The sequence below is a fragment of the Nothobranchius furzeri genome, chromosome 3 (genome assembly GCF_043380555.1).
Source record: "Nothobranchius furzeri strain GRZ-AD chromosome 3, NfurGRZ-RIMD1, whole genome shotgun sequence".
Classification (NCBI taxonomy): Eukaryota; Metazoa; Chordata; class Actinopteri; order Cyprinodontiformes; family Nothobranchiidae; genus Nothobranchius; species Nothobranchius furzeri.
The window spans coordinates 51,124,588-51,145,427 of record NC_091743.1 but is presented as its reverse complement, the minus strand read 5'-3'; the positions used below and the strand labels follow the sequence as shown (position 1 = coordinate 51,145,427).

The window sequence follows — 20,840 nt, the reverse complement described above, 5'->3', positions numbered from 1 at the left end:
CAACCTCCAGCAAAATACCAAGAACATGAAATTCCCATTCCTCACTGGCAACGAGTTAAGAGGTAAATGTGTAAAAGAACATTGTTTAGTGATGCTGAAAGTTTTGGAACCGTTTGTTGCAAATCAGTATTCTGTCTTCACAGGCTTCTGTAGAAGAAAACATGGCATCCAATATGGCGTCACCCAGAGACTTAGACCCGTTCCCATGTATTTTAGACCTGATTTTTATGGTTATATGTTATGAAACTGCCAATATTTTTAATCAACTGGGTATTTTTAATTCATTTACAGCATTTCAGTGGATGTTTCCAGAGATTAATGATAAAACTACACATTTTCACTTTAAGATAATATTATTTGTGGTTTAAAAAGCTGAACTTTTTCAAATTCTCTGTGTATTTTGTCTGTTTACAGTAAAAATACATGTACAATTTCATGAAAGTACTTTAAAAATCCATCAGAAGAATCCTAGATCTGCCACAGCCTTTTAAGCCCTTTAACACTATCAAAATCTTTGAGCTGATTTATGCAGATGTGATGTAGATTATTCCCGCTGATGAGGGATTAGCGCCTGTGGCAGGAAAGTGAAACTGTCTATCTGCTTACGTGTACATTACTAGGCTCCTTGTTTACGAGCAGGTTAGAGAAATATATGATTCAGAAGGAAAAAGAAAAGACTGCTTTCACCACACACAATAGGAAAAGTGGCGACAGAGCAGGACTGTGGACTTGTGTGTTTGTTTGGTGCAGCCTTCAGGCTCGTGTTGGCTTTTATTCACACAAACACATCTGTAACACCTGGAGGGTCGTTATCTGCACATGTCCTCTGACGCTTGTGCTGCCACGATTAGTCGACGCGTCATGATGGCGTTGATCAACAAAAGAGTCGACAAAAATGTAATAGTTAATGCGTTGTTTATTCTATGAGCATTTTTTAAAATCTCACCTTCTACTGCTGTCTTACTTTCTGCTTGAGGCTCACGCGCAGTAGAGGCCATTGGAAAGGTCAACCTCCGGACCACCGGAGAAAGGAGACATCATGGCGAGTCGGCAACTTAGCTCAAAAGTTTGGGAGAATTTTACAAAGACAACAGAGATGCAAGTAGAGTGCAAAACGTGCAACGGCGATGCATGAACACCTTAAAAGGAGGAAGCACGTCCTGGAGGAGAATGAAGAGGGACAGTCGCCTCTGTTAACTAAGTTAACTACCTCTTGTTAGCTGCTAACATCAACAGGCAGTAACTTGTATTCATAGCTGTAGCAACAACAGTAGTGATGGTGATTTTATTACTTTTAGCGCATGTATGTCACACATTTGCTCTAAAATTTCAAATGCTAATGGTTTATGGTATCCCGCCACGTTTCAGAGCTAAAAAAGCGCTCTTCAATGGATGGTTTTGTAGCAAAGCCAACCACGCGCACGCCTCTGCAAGCAAACGTCCTGATGGCACATAACCGATCACACTTCAAACTAGAAGCTAATGATGGGTTTATTAGAGCAGCCGCATCCCAGTGCAATAAGCTACACTTTAAGCACGACACGATTAGGCGACTAATCACCCAGTCGACTACTAAAATAATTGTTTGTGGCAGCCCTATCGGACACACAAGGTTGTGTATACTTGGTGCAGTTTGGAATTGTTTTATGAACATAAATCAACATTTTTTTTGTGAGAAATTTCATTTTAAGTGTTAATCATATTTCTAAGAGAGAAGTCACTATTAGCCCCGTCAGAATCTGCAGGTCAGAACTTGGCAGAAAGCTGTAAACTGAAATCAGCCTAAAAACATTTCAATCAGTGCATTATTTATTTATTAAGATAACTATGCAAATGTACCGGAGATTCAGTGGTGCAGTGGTCAGCCGCAGGCCAATCACACATCTCCAGATGTTGACTTGCCGCACCCTGAAGTGTGTGTCTGTCCGACTGACTGTGTGTTGGTGTTCTTGTAGGTGTGTGTGTGTGTGTGTGGGGGGGGGGGGGGATCCTGTGTTTATTGTATTGCTGACATGACTGAAACTATAATCAGTTAGGAAGGATGTTTGTGTCACATGTAGATCATGCAAGGAGTTTCCTGTTTAAGCCCAGCGCTAACACACACACACACACACACACACACACACACACACACACACACACACACACACACACACACACACACACACACACACTCACACACACACACACACACAAATAGAGCCAGCGCTGTGTTTTTGCCGTGTGTTTATATTAATGTCGATGGTTTTTGCACATTGATGGATTTGTCTAATCCATCTCTGCCTGCCCGCCTGCATTCAGGATACAGTTGATTTGCAGCGAGATAAAAGAGGAATGTCTGCTATTACCGTGTTATATAGATGAACATGTGTGAGCGTACAAGATGGAAGAGCCAACAGCTCACTGCTGTCAGCGGTAGAAAAATGGCAGGAGGAGGACGAGTGGGAATAAGAAAAGAGCAGCTGGTGAAGTTAAGTGGTTAAGGTCAGAGTTCACCTGCTGTACTTTGGCGCCAGATGTTCCAGATGCTGTGATTGGACAACAGATGTTCCATCAACCCTGGTTGGCCAATGTAAACACTATATTTCCACCCCTGACTTTACTGCTCTGTCTTCTCCTCATGATCTTACCAGGTGTGTGTGTGTATCTGTCTGTGTGTGTGTGTTTGTTTATAATGCGCTGAACTCATATTTGAAATTCTAATTTGACTTTCAACAGTCAAAAAAATGATTAATTGACAATAAAACAAATATGTAAGTAATGCTTGTCTAGAATGGAACCAAATGGACTTGCAGCTCTGACCTGCCTTTGACTGATTTAGCTACTAAAATTACCTGAATGCATCTTTTCAACACTTGATGATTTTGGAAGTAAAAACTTCCAAAAGGAGGATCTGTTGTTGCTAGTGCTTAATTAGTACTTGGCAATGATATGTTCACATGCTGGAGAAAAATCCCTTTCATGACTTCCAGTTTGATTAATCACAGATTGAGTCTATCTGAATATTGGCCAATCCCAATCACCAGCCAATATTTCACTGCTTCTTCAAAGGGGCATTATGGAAGTTTGACAGCCAAAACATGTATAGAAATAAGAATTTTCTTCTTCATACATTCTCCTGCAATGCCCTGGTCCTGTAGAATGAGCCCTGGCATTTTTACTGTGATTGCCTGTTTTTCTGTAAAATCACAGAAAAAGAGAGCTGCTCGGGTTGAGCAGGCTGCTTCATGCGCGTTCACGCTCAGGCATCGCCCGTAGCATTTGCTATCAGTAGCTTTAGCAGCAGAGAGAGAGGTAGTGCCAACTCAGCGACTTTGTCGCTGTTCCTAACGCCTAGTGATGAACCTAGCTACATTTCTGAGGACCCTTAACTACTTTCTTCTAGATATTTCCTGCAAATTAACAACAAAATAGCCATTTTCGCTCCGAACCGTTCTTTGAACGTTGTTTTAGCTGTCATCAAGGATATAAAAGTTACAGACGCTTTAGCTCACCTACTAAGACGTTGGACTCTCGTGCAGAAGACCCGGGTTTGATTCTGGGTGTGAACATAGTTTATTTAGAGTTTATTTTTTACATTAGTGGTATATTTATTTTACAATAAGATGCCCAAATTTTTATTTGAGACTCGCCGAACGGCATTGAATTCACAGATAAAAAAGATGTGGGTTCAACTTTCATTTTGGAACAATTTTTCAAGCAAGGGAAGGGAATGATCTGAGCATGCAGGAGGACTGACCCATCTTAAACCTTTGTCGGCTGTGCTGAAGAGAAAGGTACAGAACCAAATTATTTAATTAATTAGCTGCGCGTTCTCCTGTCCTCTGTCCTCCGGGCCACACACACACACACACACACACACGGTATTTTCGTTAAGGAGTGTGCACGTACAGCATGTGCGCCTCGTGCACGAGCCTACTATTGAAGCTGCCGTTACGCTTTTGGCCTGAGGGGGCAATCGCGAGCAAAAAAGTTCAAAACTCTGTAAAGTCCCATTAATTTGATCCCATTCCATGTTGCAGGCCCACTGCTGGATATTCCTTCCATCTTCCCACCCCTCTGAAGGCTAGCTGGACTAAAACACTTTTTTGTAGTGTTTTAAATATTCATAACATTAATAGGTGTAAAATGAGGGCAAAACACACTGGCTGTGTATGGCACATAAAAAAAGTGCCTTAATTATTTTCAGTAGAGTCTCACATACTCTGTGGCTAATTGTGCGTTTCCATTCAGTGCTACTTTGAAGCATCAGCACTTCTGTACAAAAATGTCTTTAAAGTCTGGACACCTGGGCTTCCATAGCAGCTCTTCTCTGTTTTTATAGCAGCACCGTCCATCCTGGTTGACAGATCATGTATGAAGTGGCGTCAGAAACTAATGTGTGTGTGTGTGTGTGTGTGTGTGTGTGTGTGTGTGTGTGTGTGTGTGTGTGTGTGTGTGTGTGTGTGTGTGTGTGTGTGTGTGTGAATTGATGTTTTCGGGCAAACCCCATGGGACCCTAATTTATATTAAATGGGTCACCTCATGGAGATATTTTGCAGTGTATAAAAGTCCATGTTTGTTCATGCAAAACACACACACACACATACACTCTCTTACACAACCAAAATGAGCCCCCCAGCACTTATTACCTGCTGTGGGTTTTTTGCATAAAGTCAACTGTCGCATTCCACTGAGACAGGTGGTTTGTGCAAGATGTGCAGGAGGAGTTGCTACATGTCTGTGTTTGTATTTCTAATCATTACTGCTGTAAAATTAAACAATTGTATTATTTTGGGTTTTTAGAAAACTATATACACCCATTTTACATTTTTATTTTAGCTTCACAAACATCCAGGCAACTGCAAAAACCGCTGGGCCTCACCTGTTTTCAGTCTCATAGTCGTTCTTTCGCCTGCAGCGCTCATCGTGACACTCATTCACAACCCAAACCCATACACACCGTCATTACTGCACATGCAACACCTATGGTCACTCTAAACACTCCCAGGGATATTCAGGTGTGTGTGAGTATGCTGATGAGAGCATCTTTAAAAATATACACATTTACATCAAAATGGAGACAAAGCCCCATCACAACCTCTCTGAAACAATCAATAGAAAGAAGCTGAAAGTAAATATGGAGGAGAAGCAATGAGAAAGAAACACAACACAAGTTAGCTTGTCCTCCCAAGAGGCTTTAGAGGAAACAGGTTGTGTTTAAACAGCCTTCACTCTGGCCGGAGAGCAGGAGGAGAAATAGTAATGGCTCTCAATAAAACCGAGGAGAAAAAAGTGTGTGTGTGTGTTTGTGTGTGTGTGTATGTGTCTGGGAAACATCGGAGAGGATGCCTGAGTGGATTTTAAAGGTGCTAAGAAGCTCCACCGCTCTTTTCAGTAAGCCTGTGTATGTGTATGTGTGTGTATGTGTATGTGTGTGTGTGTGTGTGTGTGTATGTGTGTGTGTGGCATTCACTTCTATCAGCCATATCTGTGTCTCTTCCTCTCTCCTTCCCCCTCCTTCAGCACTTTTTCTCGGCATGGAGGAACAGTTGGTTGCTAGGGTAACTGAATTGCCCCAATTTTTTTTCTGGGTTTGTCAGAAGCAGAGGCAAAATGAGAAAGGATGGTGTAGTTTTGACTCCCCCGAAGCGTCTAGCTAATATGGTTGGTGCTTTACACACTATGGATTCAGCTGTGAACCCGTCAACCTTTTTGTCTTTTCAGGTTTTTCCTCCAGATTTTCGTTATTCCTTTTGTTTAATCCTTATTTCCACGGTGACGCTTCTGTTTCCTCGTTTCTTTCAGGCTCTGAGCTTGATGCTGTTTAAGGAAATGAAAGTCCAAGATGTTGCTTCTCAGTGTTATCAGTGGTTTTCGAAGCTCATCGATATTGATGAAAATTCTTGTGTGTCTTTCTAAACCCGGTAAATCGGGTGGCAGTGGGTGCCAAGGTGCCGGTGCCAAGGAGAGAATTGGAGTTTTTCTCTGGTGGAACAGAGCAGTCACAGCACACTGGCACTCTCTATTCAGGTTCTCACCTCTCCTAATGCTGTTTTAATGAAGCCATTCATCACTTCTTCTCAGCAGAATCTGCATCACACACACACACACACACACACACACACACACACACACACACACACACACACACACACACACACACACACACACACTGGGCTTCCTGATTTCTCTCTTCTTCTATATAAATGAGTGTGAGAACATCGTGTTCTCCCCCTCATTGCTTTGGGGATGCACCAGCTCTATTTCAGTTGTTCCTTGCTTCAGAGCTGCTCTCTCCCATACCCCCCCCCCCCCCCTCTCTAGTTTTCTTTTTCACACTTATAGAAGCTGATCTAAAGTGCTGAGTCCTACCTTTAAAGCTTGTTGTGTGGAAGTGCAGCACTTTTGTTTCCCACGGTCTACACGCATGCGTTCCATATCTAGAACATGATTGAAAAATGTGGCGCACACACCCCTCCCCAAAAGAAAAGGAGCATCGTCCTTTCTCTGATCCAAAAAACAGGAGTCAGCCTTTTTTTTCCATTTCCAGCCCCTGATATTTAATCACCTCACCCCAAACCAGATGCATAACCACCTTGTGCAACCAAGCATGTTACTCTAACACCGTTGAATGGTGCAAGAGCCACATTTTGGTGTGTGTGTGTGTGTGTGTGTGTGTGTGTGTGTGTGTGTGTGTGTGTGTGTGTGTGTGTGTGTGTGTGTGTGTGTGTTAACATTCTGGGGTTTAATGTTACTTTAAAGCAGGCATTTCCAAAATGCATCCCTCTAAGGGATTTGGTGCTATACCCCACTAGCATTTCTAGAATGAGGAATTTTGTCCCTCCAGTATCTGAGTTTATACTTTAAAATTTTATTTTCTTCAGATTTGTACTATTTTTAAAGCTGTTTTGAGGGCAACAAACATAATAAAATAACCATAAAATTATTTTTAGCAAACTTTCAATTTATAAACTCCTATTTTGGGCTGGAACTTGGCAATTTTGGCCCTTGTTTTGAAAAGTTTGGACACCCTGCTTTGAAGTTTCTGTAATGTGAATATAGAGGAACATACTGTAAATGTGATGGTCAAGATGTTCCTTATTTAGCTATATATTAGTATAGAGGTGGCTATGAATCACTAGCCGTTCTATATGTGAGATTATATAGCCTGTCCTCGACCCATAGACAGAGCTCAGTCGTGGGGTGGAATTGCCTGTTTGACTGTCTCTGTATGCTATTGGACAGTTTTGGAACACATCAGAGCAACAAACAGCATAACATATTCACCGCTATGGAATTCAGTCAACAAGGCAGCCTGCTGTACACCGTTGAAGTACTTAAAGTATATTTCCAGAGTTTTCCCCTTTCAGAAAGTATGTATGATTTTTCAGAAATGTGTAAAAGTGACTCTCATCATGAACTGTGATAAATTGTAAGCAATACATCTTTTTTTTGCTGAGCACGCTCCCTGTCCCACAGAGCTCCATGCAGTTTTCAGCTGCTTTTTAAAGGAGACCACTGAGTCCACTGATCTCAGGCTCAGGGGGAGAGATCTCCAGAGTCTGGGGGCCACAGCAGCAAATGATCTGTCACCTTTGGTCTTTAGCCTGGTGCTGCACAACCAGTAGGCTTTGATCACTGGACCTCAGGGACCTGCTGGGGGTGTAGGGACTAAGAAGATCACCAATGTAAGATGGTGCTTGTCCATGTAAGGCCCTATAGACCAGAACCAGGATCTTGAAATGAACCCTTAAGCCTGATTTATGCTTCTCCGTCTGCGTCAGAGCGGAGACACGCAACACCATTATCCGTCCTTGCGTAGGGCTCCGGCAGGCACGCAAGTACGTACGGAGTCGAGCCCACTTTTTTAAATATCCGTAGAACGAGACTGATTACGCAAGCTTGTGATTGGTCAGGACGCCGCTGTTGTTTACAGCGCCGCCATTGCAAAGAGAGCCGAGTTTAACTAGCGGCAGACACGGAGAAGCTTGAAGAATACCTCGCGAAAAAACTCTAAAAATATGAACGTATCATCCTCCCGTGACTGGAGGAGTGAAAAGATGCGCAGGAAGCATTTTATTTGTAGACGGAAATGACAGGAAACGTGGGTTTCGAGGTGGGGAGCGCATGAAGCGGTGGGAGAATGAGAGACAAATATGTCCGTGCTAAAAGTCTCTTATATACACAAAAAACATAATATAAACACACGATCTTGGACCGATACATGACAGGATACCACAGAACAGCGCTACGCCCTCTGTGGTCCTCCCGGGCAATTGCTTTGCAACACTCTCCAGGAGACGGAGAAGTAAAAGAGCAAAACGCTTCCGTCAATCCGTGCGTGTCTGTCCCTTGCGGAGCTGACGGAGAAGCATAAACCAGGCTTAAGTACTAAGTACTTCTATCTGCTTATGTCTCTAAAAAACAGGTCTAAAACGTCCACTCTTGATGTCCAAATCATTTCAAGCAAGTGCTGTTTCTGAGCCAATGCCACCTTTGTAGGTTACTCTGTCGCAGTTCTGGTGCTAAGCCCGCCCAGCATTTCTCTAGCTGTGGTTGTGGTTGGCTGGACCTACAGTTGTTACAGCCAATGGTAAACCTGCTGAGGCTACAATGAAATGTGGCTAGACCGTCCTGCGGAGCTAAATCCTTGGCTACTGCTATGGTTTGTCTAGATTTCTAGGCCAGTAAAGGACTGTAGATGTGCAAGACAAACGTGGCCAATAACGTTAACCACAGGTTCAAGATAGAAACGTTTACTTTAGCTGGTTTTATTCTCAACCTGAAAGTAAAATGCTACCTGGGACAGATCTCAGATGCTGTTTAACATCTTCACCCTTCACTTTTCTAAATTACTGTCATTTACACTAAAACCAGTAATGAGGATGTTCCTTCAGGTTTCCATTTTGCTCAGTTTGATTTTGACTTAATTTCTAGTTATAAGAAAACAAGCCGACTAGAGGAACCAAGACGAATGAATAATCGCCATGGAAAAACATTTCTAAACGTGTCCTCCCTAGGCTTCCATAGAAAAGCACAAGAAGCAGTTGGTTCTCTTAGATTTGAATTAAACAGGTGCTTATTATGTGTTTTAGTTAATCACATGTTTTGGAGTCTGAATCTATATCAATTTCTTGCCTAAATAGAATTTTTTATATTTCAAAAATAAACAAAAGAGGACAAACATCCAGGCAGCAGTCCTGGTGTACAGGTTTGTAACTTGATTGATTTATGACCGTTGTTTCATAAATGAGGTCAAACACAAAGAACATAGATTATTTATACACCTCTCCAGGCTCTCTCAGTAGAGGGTGTGGCTGAAGGACCTTGTGTTAGCTCACTCCCCTAAATGCATGTTTTTTTCCTAATATTTGTATTGAACCAACATGCTGCTGCTCAGTGCCATGCCTGGTGGATGAGCCCCACCTTATAAAGCGTGGTTCACCTGCAGCACGCTGTGTAGCTGAGTTGTCAGAGGCTGCAGGCACAAACACATTTCTGATGCCTGTTATTTGCCTCGCTGCAGGAACCTGTTAGCAGACTCTGGCTCCTGATGTGCCTCTCACTGAGCATAACCAGGGGTGCAAAGGGATGAAGAGCAGGATCTGATCTGATCTCAACTCATGCAGTGTGATCTTAGGGTGAAAGATGCAAGCCACACTCTGCTCTTCTGGTGCATTATAGGCATCTGCATAACCAAGCTACAAAATAGGATCGAACCTGTGCAAAACCTCTGCGATAAATCATAATTGTGCAGCTACAGATGTTCGAGTTTCTGTTGAAGTTGTTTTGGAGATTTTCAATAGATCTTTATTAACACGCCACTGAAATGACAGACAAAGGTTAAGTGAGTGTGTGAAACATCTTTTTCCACCGTTTTGGTTCATAAATAGAAAACTCAGACTAGTGGGGAAAAAATAGAAACATTTATGAGAAACATCTTTGCATAAGGTGAAGTATTAGGGATGGACAATATATTGGCATCAATATTGGTATCGGCCGATGTTAGTCATTTTTTTAACATATGGGTATCGGTTTGATGAATAAATCCGGGCGGTATTAACAACCGATATATTTTCCATCTCGTCTCCATTTGTTTGGCTGTTTCAGAGGATGAGGGGGTGATGTTGGATTGTTTAGTCATGTGAACAGTGAATGTGTGTTGTGTGTACTTAACAACATAAATTCAACTTTAATAATTTTCATTCTATACAAAATCTGCTGATTTTAGTAGCATTATTGTCAGTATATCGGTATCGGCAAGTATTGGTTATCGGCCATAACATTTTGGATTTCGGTATCGGCCCAAAAAATTTCATATTGGTGCACCGCTATAAAGTATAAAAGAATGATGGATCTTTACCTCTTCGACCCTGAAGAAGCAAACAAGCTTATGGTTTTATTTACGCTCCATTTCATCCACTCCACCTCTCAGTTAATACAGAATAACTGCGTCAATGAAGGAATCTTAAACTGCTCTCAATTTACAATTTAATTCATTATTTACACACAGCAGTTTTTGGAACTCAGAATTTCCGAGCAGGAAATGATGGAAGGGCTCGTTTTGCTTTTCATCTTCCGACTCGGAAAAAATGGATGCCACCAATGTTGTTGAGTACTAAACCAAAAGAATTGTACAACCAAGTATTCTCTGCACCTAAATAGTAGTGACATTTTTTGACAGTTGCCACATACAAGCAAAGAAACTTTACAAATCAAATGTAACAATATAAATGCCAGGAAATGTAAAAAACCATAAACCGGTCAATTTTTGCTGCAAATGTCAAATTTTTCAACAACGTAACTTCTGATATCAACAATAAACAACTTACCGGTGCTGTTAAGTAGCAAAAAGAAAGAAAACAGAACTTATAAATGAGAAAACAATGAAAAACATAACTACTTCCTGGTAACGCTGGGCGCAGCCATCTTTAAATTTGGAATCTCAGGGTCCTCTGAAACCCGCGACCTCGCAGCTCGGAATTCCGAGTTCATTGCGTCATTTCCGGCTAACTTTTCTCGGAAAAACGGGTTCCGAGGACAACCGGAACACACCATTAGAACCAGACCCGCTTTGGCATCCACTTTGGACAGTTTAGGCTTGGGCTTTTCTTTGAGACAAGAGCAGATTGATGTCCTTGAATTTACAGCATTTGCACCTTCTTCAACGATGTTTGACGGAGTGCCTCGTTGACCATAGCATATGAAATCTATAATATCCTTGTGTGATCGTCATGGTAACAAGCATAGCACATGGTCAGGGTGCAGGGGACTATGTTGATGATGGTGACTGAGGTGGTGTTAAAGGACAACTTCAACAACAATACTGAACTCAGATGAAATAAATAATTTTCCAGACTACAGCAGCATTCAGGTATAGCAAACACAGTTGACAGTAGTAGTTTTATATTTGAAGAATAATTTAAAAGGATAGAATTTAGTATTCAAAATGACCTTCCCGCAGACGCAGGTACACTGTTGGATATATTTATTGCCATCAGTGGGGCATTTTCAGTAGTTAAACCTGAGTTTACTGAACCTCCTTGAGGGAGTATTGTGTTTGTCTATTCAGGCCTGTGATTGATAGGGAAATCTTTTCTGACAGCGTCCCTCTCCATAGTGTGGAAAGACCATGTGCCTGGCTGCACTGTGGGATACCCCTCTCAGATTACAAACCCATCCTCATCCCCTCCTGCTCTCACACACTCTCCTCCCCCTACAGATGCAGTCCATGAGCTCCAAATAGAGTGGAAATGTGAACATTGTGCACACACAAACTCTTTGTTATAGCTCCGTGGTCCATGCAGTATGGAGGGCTAGACTAAAAACACACTTCATGTCCAAAGTAGGAAGAAAACCTCTGCCTGGACCTGTTCTGAGCTGAAAGATGAGACCAAGAGGGCCTTCGTGGAGAAAAATCTCAAAGTTTGACAAAGAGAAGAAAAGAGGGGGAAGCGCTTCTCCACAAAGACTCTTCCCATCAATCACCTCATCCCATTTGTAGCATAGCTGTTTGACAAAAGCATGCTCTTGTGACCCTAGTCAGTCTCCTCTCTCTCTCTCTCTCTCTCTCTCTCTCTCTCTCTCTCTCTCTCTCTCTCTCTCTCTCTCTCTCTCTCTCTCTCTCTCTCTCTCTCTCTCTCTCTCTCTCTCTCTCTCTCTCTCTCTCTCTCTCTCTCTCTCTCTCTCTCTCTCTCTCTCTCTCTCTCTCTCTCTCTCTCTCTCTCTGTGATTTCTTTCTGTCTGAGGGCAGCACTGCGTGTTAAAGGTTGCTGCCTGTGACACATATGCATATACACTCAGGCATTGTCTTTGTGTGTGTGTGTGTGTAAAGGTTGCAGTGGGAGGCAGTGGGCTAAGTGACGGAGTGTGAGTGCAGCTCTTGTGAGCTGGTTCCCTTAGAGGAATGTGGTGCAGACGGTTTCCCAGTCTAGAATGGCAGATTCCACCACGCTAACGTGTAATGTTAGGAATGACTGCAGTCTCCTTCGCTTTCCACGTTCATTAAAATGACCTGCTGAGAAATGAAACTGCAACATTGTTTAAGATTTAACCTTGGGGATCTGGTTTGGTGATTTTTAAGGATCCAGGCTCTGGAATTAATCTCAGACTAGGTCTGTTCTGTGTGCTGCTGAACCCATAAATGGGTCCACAGGCCCCCTATAAGAACTAGTGTGACCGTCACCTCTCCAGTTCTTATCTGTAAATCAACTCATCTGGACTCCACTCAGGTTTTTGCTTGCTTTGCTACTTCATCCTCTTCAGCCTCTGCCTCCATGATCGCTGCACAACCACACAAGGTTAAAACAGAAAAAGGACATGTTCTAGTCGACACCTGGAGCTTTGGAGCCACGCATGGTTCATCAGCACCTCTGTAATTACTCTTTGTAACGTTGACCAAGAGTTTTGTTGGTTAGGGTTGAACAGATTTCAGATTCACATAGATGTGAAGAATCAATTCTTCAACTTTGACTTTTTGTGTTTTTATTTACATTTAACTCAAATGCAAAAGACTCCTAGCCTGGCAAGCCATCCTACATCCTTCCAGTCATGGGACGGGGATCTACGGTTGTCTCTCAAACTGTCTCCGCTTGCTATTGGACAACAAAATACTAGGGATGTCCCGTTCCGATATCAATATTGAAAGCAATTCAGTATTGGCACAAAAATACGGTATCGGGTTATATTGGACTGCATCGAAAATAAGGTTCACGTTTTTGCAACCAATGGCTAAAAAAATTAGTCTTTTTTTTCATACTTACTGTTATTGGTTTTTGCTCTGCGATTGAGTAATACTTGATCAAGCCTTTCATACATTCCACACTATGAAATAGGTAAAAGTATGTGTGATTTCTGCTGATATCGTGTCGGATTGATATCGGTATCAGTCAACACTGAAGGCTGACATATCGGTATCGTATCGGAAGTGAAAAAAAATTATCGGGACATCCCTACAAAATATACGGTATACTCACCGCAATGAATGTCAGTTAACGGGGCGGTCCACCATTACAACGAGGATGGACTACATAAAACACGCTGTGATTGGCCAGCCACAGTGGCCGGAGCTCCGAGGTTCCAGTGGAGCGTTGCTACACTGTCCGTTTTGCTTTGGCAAATGACGGTCCAGATCTAGATTCCAGGCTCCAGAAAGATTTAATGAAACTTGGCTCCTGCCTTAATGTTTACATCTAACGCAAACCTGTAGAAAAACTCATCATTTCACTTATTTTCTTTTGTTTGGTACAAAACACAAGAGAGGCTGTTGGTTTTATGTGATCTTTTCCGCTCATCTGCCCAAGTTTGATGGTTTTCTGTGTCTTTAGACTAGAAGAAGAAAAGCTCACCAACACCCTGACAAAAACCACCTCTTGTATCTTCATGCAACACATTAGTACTTACTGCTCATTGTTTTCTACTCCTATTGTTGCAGAAAATGGCCAGGATGGCTTTACAGTACATGTGAGTCAGGTCCGGGCGGTATCCAGCTCCATTGTGTCCCGCATTGCTGCAGATGACAATGCTAGCCACTGTGCTCCGAGTCAAATCCATCGCTGACATAGCTCACATTCTACATGCTCCGTACAGCTGTCCTCAGCCCTGCCGTTACAGCATCGAGGCCATTTTGAATTCATGAATAATTGTGTTGTTTTTCTTCTGCAAACGAGATGCAGAATGTGTCTGATGTCCAGCAACAGTCTGTGATTTTCCTTCCTCGTATTTTCTTTTTTTTTTTCTGTGAAGGAGTGAGGAGAGGGAGTTCTCTTCGGCATGTGCACGCTTGATGTCTGCGAGCGAGAGAGTCAGAACAGCAGGAGTCTGTGAGATCAAACAGGTTTCCTCTGCAGATAAGGAGGGTAGCCTGGCAGGGAGGGGGGGAGAGAGAAAACAAGAGCAGGGGAGGGATGGAGGGAAGCAGGAAGATGGCTCTCAGGCAGTAATCTCACTTGTGTTGGGTATTTTGTGTTTTCCACTCCTGATCGTTTGCTCAGTTGTCCACCAGAACAGGTGTGGACCACATGTTTCTGTTTCTGTGACCTCTGACCTTTTTGCTTCACCCTGCCTTCACAGACTTTCTCTGGATCTGCTCCTCGCCCGGCATCCTCAGGGACAATCACTGTGTGTTTTCCCCGTTCCACATGCTCATGAGTGTTTGCATGTTTATCACCCAGAGATGACACTGTGTCAGGGTTTTTCCTCTCCCCGACCCGTAAAACTCAGAGGCAGCATCAGTAATTCAGCTGTGTTAGACTCAGAGCCTTTTTCTCACCGTGCTCCGTTACTATGCTCCCATTTTGTTTTCTTTACCCCTCCATCCCAAGAGGTTTCAGTTCAGTTTTTCTCTTTCTTGCTTGTTTCCTCTAAAGTTCCCGTTAAGTCGGATGTTTTACTTTCATTGCTGTGTTTTCTAACTCTCTTTTTTTCCCTCTTCTCCATTGTTTTTCTTTTATCTCAAGTTTTATTTTTGGTGTGTCCATTCCCTTTCTTCTTCCACCTCTGACCCTGTTTTTTTCCCCAATATTTGTTCTTGACCAGCTGAAGATGAGGCTTTGGGGAGGATCTGGATGGAACGGGTGTGGCCACCCACGCCGCTGGACTCTATTGTGTTTCACTGATTTGTCATGTCCTCCCTCTCCAAAACACACACAACATCACACGTGAGATAAGGCACACAACATGTAGCACACACAAGGGCAAAGTCAGGCCTGGGAAAATGGTGTAAGAGGGGCAGACGGTCCTGTGTTCCCAGTACAGACCCGACATGTGTAACAAAAGATTTCTGACTCATTTTACGCAAAACGTGTCAGATGAACGTTTCAAACCAAAGTCCCTAAATGTCTTATAATATATCCATAGTCCAGAATATTTTAGTGCTATTCACATCAGTCATGGTACGTACTTCAGATGGTCAAACTAAAGATTTTCAGTTCTTACATGACTTTGAGTGAGTTTCGTTAACGTTTCTGCACTTAAAGAACTGTTGTTGTTTCTGATGGTGTCGGTTTCAGTCAGTTTCACAATAAGATGATTCTTAGGCAACTGGAACCCAGATCTTTTTAGGGCAATGTAACTGGTTCATTTGCAAATGTATACCAGTTCATTAGTCAAGCTGTATAGTTTGTCAAAAGAAGGTTATGCAGAGATGCAAAGTCCAGGTTTTATTGATTCTGTCTGTGGCAGAAAACTCCTGGGATTTTTTAAAAGATGTCCCAGAAACCACATTTACCTTGTTGTTGAATATATGCAGCATGGGGTATCTGTAACGGCCACAGAGAAGCTGGATAAGCTAACACACATGCTAACTGCAGAACAACACTAGCTATCGCTACCGCTAGCCTGAGCTATTAATGGTGTTGTTAAACTTGAGGAAAACAACGCAGAAGAATGTTGGAGCACCAATCACATTCCAGCTTTACTGGGAATATTCAGATTAGGAACAAATGCCAAATAGACCTCTAGCTTGCATTCCCTGTCTTCTTCCTCGTTTGTTCACAAACCCCTGATACCCGTTTTGCCCCCCCCCCCTCCCCCCCAGACATTGGTCGGTCCGACTCATACTTTGTTGTAGTGCTGCCACGATTAGTCAACATTATTTATTCTATGAAGCTTTGTTTTGTTTTTTAATCTTTCCTGCTGCGAGCGACACTGCTGCTGCTTTCTGCCTTCATGACATCATGGCGAGCCGGCGACTTTACTCAAAATTTTGGGAGCATTTTACAAAGATAAAAGTGCAAAATTTGCAAAGTAGAACTTGCTTTTCATGGGAGCACAACGGTGATGCATGAACACCTTAAAAGGAAGCACATCGTGGCGGACAGTGAAGCAGGACAGTTAATTGCTTCTCTTTAGCTGCTAGCATGTTACAAAGCCAACATGAACACCTCAAGAAACAAACGTTCTGATTGAGACACTTTTAAACGTGTTGGTGACAGACATGAGACCCCTGTTATTTGATAAGCTATCATCTAGTCTTTACTTTTAGATGATACATAACAGATCACACGTCAGACCAGAAGCTAATGGTGGGTAAAGTAGAGCACCCTGGTGCAATAAGCTATACTTTATGCATGACACGATTAGGCGAATAATCACCCAAAAAACTAGTGATTGTTTGTGGTAGCCCTTCTTTTTTGTTTGTGCACACAAATATATTTATTATGGGGTTGTGTCTGCACATTTATCGTGGCTCTTGAGCTATTGTGAGCCCTAACACACTAGAGGCTCAAAGGCCAATGTAAAAAATGTAAAGTTTGACATTAAAACTCGTAGTACACCTTTAAACTAGTAATGCTGTTATAATTTAGACATCTAGTAGAAATACAGAAAATCAAACATGCAATAACTAGAGAGGATTGAATATTATTGAACTAAAAATTTCACACGATTATAAGTGTTCATGCTTTCTAAAGAAGACTTGAGATGAACGTACTTGTTGATGCTCCCACAATGGGAGCGCAGAGTCCTCAGACTCCGATCCCACTCAGTCGCTAAGAGTTTCTTCTCCTGATACCACAGCTGGTCGTTACTGAGTGCAGATAGGACACCAAGCTATCAGCTCACTGCCAGACTCCTGACTCCCTTTGGGTCAGAGGTCAGAAAGCAAACCGGTAGCCCAGTCCCAACAGGAGACACTTTTACTTCTGACGTTCCTTCTAAGTGACATCAGTGTGGAAGTGATAATATTTGGGACATTTAAGGATTCCACTTTAGTCCACCAAGCTTCAAATCGTTGGAACGAATCAACCCAACTCATCCAGAGGGTCTTCAGCTATGCAGCTGTTCTGCGCATTTCTGACAAAATCATGCCTCCACCTCAGTTGAAGTTATTTGTGCGTGGGTGTGAACATGTTGCCATAATCTAAAAAAGCAAAAAAAAATTAAATCTCAAAACCGGATTATTGGTGGAATCTGGTCACATCCTGGTACACAGACATGCTGTCCGACCATGCTGTCTCACATAAGGTCTCAGGTAGTCATTACAATGTTTTTGACCAGTTCCCAGCCTGGGTGATGTTGCTGATTACTTTGCTGTCATGGTTCACTCCAGGCTAACATCAATGAGCTCAAACTGATCCTGATTGACTTGATAGCAGTGGCTGGAATAAATAATCTCCCAGTTACTCTTTAAATGTAAAACTAATCAGCCTCCTTTCTTTAGAAGGCTGCAACTCTCATTCGTAGGAGAAACAATCACATTTAGGGAGCGCTGACCTTGTTTTAAATGACGACTATCCACCCCATTTAAAATATTACTGGGCTGGATTTTATTCTGGAAGCATCTAAACACATTAGAACTTTTTATTTTTATTTTACCAACATAATCTCTTGTTCTTGTTGAAATTCATCTTAAGTGGAGTAAAAACACGCCGTGCTTCTGACAGAAATGCTAACTTTACTCATCCAGCATCAACGTGTATTAGATTATCATCCATGAACATTGAAAGCATCTATGAAAACAAATGCAGTCTCATCGTTTTCCGAGACAAGCGTGTGCAGGAATGTTATCTAATCAGGAAAAAAGCTATTAATGAGCTCTAGCTTCCAGACAAACAATTACATGTAATCTGTTTTATTCTCACATAAAGCTTGCTGAAAACAAACGGCCCCGCGTGTGCGCTCGCTCTAATCTCATTTCCTGTCCTGCGTCTCTCACTGCCTAGGCGCTCAGATTATTCATTATTAAAGGGCTGAAACTGCGGCGACCTGAAGAGTGACCCGAGTTCCTGTTTCTCTTTTGTCACCACGTCTGATGACTGGGGAACATCCCAGTTCAACCAAGACGTGCTGATCAGTCAGTTTGCTATTTCCTGTTTGTTAGTGATTTGATCGGCACATGTGACCTGGAGCTATACCTCGCAGATCTAACTCTGAGGTCATTCATACTAGACAGTGTGTACAATAACCCCGAAAAAGGGTTGTCTGTACCTCCTGTTCTACTGAATTGTTAGGATGAAGGCATCGGAGCGTAAAACCAGTTAAAGACGGAACAAACACCCTTTAGGATCAGAACAAACAGCCCAACTGGAGACTTTTTCTCCGTTCAGTCTCTTGTGCCATCCTGCTCGGTGGCAGCTGCTCTTCTGAGTTTGTTGTCTCTTTGCGTAGCTTGGCCTAGTTTCCCTCCTTGTGTTCTCCACCATCGACTCTGCAGCACTTAGATGTTGGAGGCAGGTGGGAAAAGGAAGCACAGAAGCAGCTGGCTAACTTTTATTTCGTGAAGGAGCGAAAGAGAAAGCTGCAGGACTCGTTTTGTCGTGCAGCATGAGGTTACGGTCTCCAGGCCGGGCGAGGCTCGGATGTTCTCAGAGACCTGTAATCTGTCCTCAGGTGCAGAAGTTAACGTAGCCGGTTGTTAGTCTGCCAACTATGACAGACATTTGGAAAATCTCGCTGTGGGGAACATCTGTCTGAGCTAGCAACTCTATGAAGAGCTTGTCTGGGAGGTGGAATTATGATTAGTTCAGATCCTTTGAAGTGTTTTCTTTAACCATCACATTTATGCCCTGAGTGCGGCCTTTGACACCATTTCTCATCCCATCCTCCTTAATAGACTCTCTTCCTTAGGCATCACTCACACCCCCCTCAGCTGGTTTCAGTCTTACCTTACTGGCCGCACTCAGTTCATCCAGTTAAAATCCTTTACCTCAGAACCCTCCCCAGTCAAGTCAGGTGTGCCCCAGGGCTCTGTCCTGGGGCCCCTCCTCTTCATAGTATATCTCCTCCCTATCGGCAAAATCTTCCGCAAATTCAATATCCAGTTTCACTGCTTTGCAGATGACACCCAGCTCTACATTTCCAGTAAGCCCAACTCAACTCTCCCGCCATCCTCCCTTACACTCTGCCTCTCTGAAATCAAATCATGGTTCACCTCTAATTTCCTCAAACTCAACGGCAATAAAACTGAACTTCTTCTTGTTGGCACTAACTCCACCCTCTCAACATCTAACAGCTTTTCTTTAACTATTGACAGCGCCACAGTCTCCCCCTCACCTCATGTCAAGAGTCTGGGTGTCATTCTCGACAGCTCACTTTCTTTTCAGGCTCACATTAATAACTTAATTCGGTCAGCATACTTCCATCTACGTTCCATAAACCGTCTCCGTCCCTCACTGACCCCTCACACTGCCGCCATTCTCGTCCACAGCCTCGTCACCTCCCGTATCGACTATTGCAATTCACTTCTCTATGGTCTTCCCAACAAACTCCTTCATAAACTGCAACTGGTCCAGAATTCAGCAGCCCGTATTATCACCAGAACCCCTTCCTTTCACCACATCACCCCGGTTCTCCAGCAGCTTCACTGGCTCCCAGTTAAATTCAGGTCCATCTTCAAAATTCTCCTCCATACCTTCAAAGCAATCCACAACCTCTCTCCTCCATATATCTCAGACCTTATAAGTATTCACACCCCGTCCCGTTCACTCAGATCTTCTTCTTCCATCCATCTTGCGGTTCCTTCTGCCCGTCTCGCTACCATGGGGAGCAGAGCTTTCAGCCGCTCTGCTCCTCGACTCTGGAACTCACTTCCCCCAGACATCAGGAACGTCGACAGTTTTACCCTTTTCAAAACAAAACTCAAAACACACATGTTTAAATCTGCCTACAACCTCTGATTTTATTGAAATGTTTCTCTCTGTTTTTTCTTCTGGGTTTTATTATTGTTTTATTGTATTTTATTACGTGTTTTGTGTAAAGTGACCTTGGGTGTCCTGAAAGGCGCTTTGAAATAAAATGTATTATTATTATTATTATTTAACTTTAGGACTGCCGCATCTAGCCGTTGTAATTAAAGAGAGTATCATCGGTGATCTTTGGTGAAGATGGATTCGGCTGTTCCGTGAGGTTATTGTGACAGAACGCCGTCTGGTTGAAATAGTCACCATATTTTACTGACCAGCCCTTCGCGGCAGACAGCCTCAGGCTCAGCTGGTGTCTGTAGCAGTCAGAGCAGCGCAAGGCCACTTCTTAATGGTCTACACACACACACACACACACACACACACACACACACACACACACACACACACACACACACACACACACACAGAATGAGTTATGTTGGAGAGTGGCAGTTTGAAAACCGCCCTGACCCACCGATGTGATTTTAGGAGCTTCCCAGTTTTCCTCCAGCAGATCTTATATTTTCTTACCACATTTTCATGATCAGTTCACCTCAATGTTTTCTTTTTGGTCACAAATCTTTTAGTTGCAGCTGTTTTTTATTACCTGTAGTTGAAAACGTGTCATTTTATAATGAGAAACCTTTTTAAGATAGAAAAATCTCATTTGAGGAGCTGAACTTTTTTTTCCCCACAGATTTGTTCATTATTGATCAGATTCACTCGAGCGTGTTGTTA

The 20,840-nt window shown here is 42.8% G+C and overlaps 1 protein-coding gene across 3 annotated transcripts in view; it reads left to right on the top strand.

Annotated features, from left to right (window-relative positions):
• Positions 1-20,840, top strand: part of srgap2 (SLIT-ROBO Rho GTPase activating protein 2) — a 62,799-nt gene that overhangs the window by 3,760 nt on the left and 38,199 nt on the right. The window contains exon 1 of one of the 3 annotated variants that reach the window (XM_070549302.1): positions 5,224-5,376. The exons of the other annotated variants lie outside the window; for them this stretch is intronic. Within the exon in view, the coding sequence (XP_070405403.1) occupies positions 5,328-5,376 (49 nt within the window). The 5' untranslated portion in view covers positions 5,224-5,327. Of the gene's footprint in view, positions 1-5,223; positions 5,377-20,840 lie in introns of those variants that run through there. 3 annotated transcript variants of the gene reach the window in all.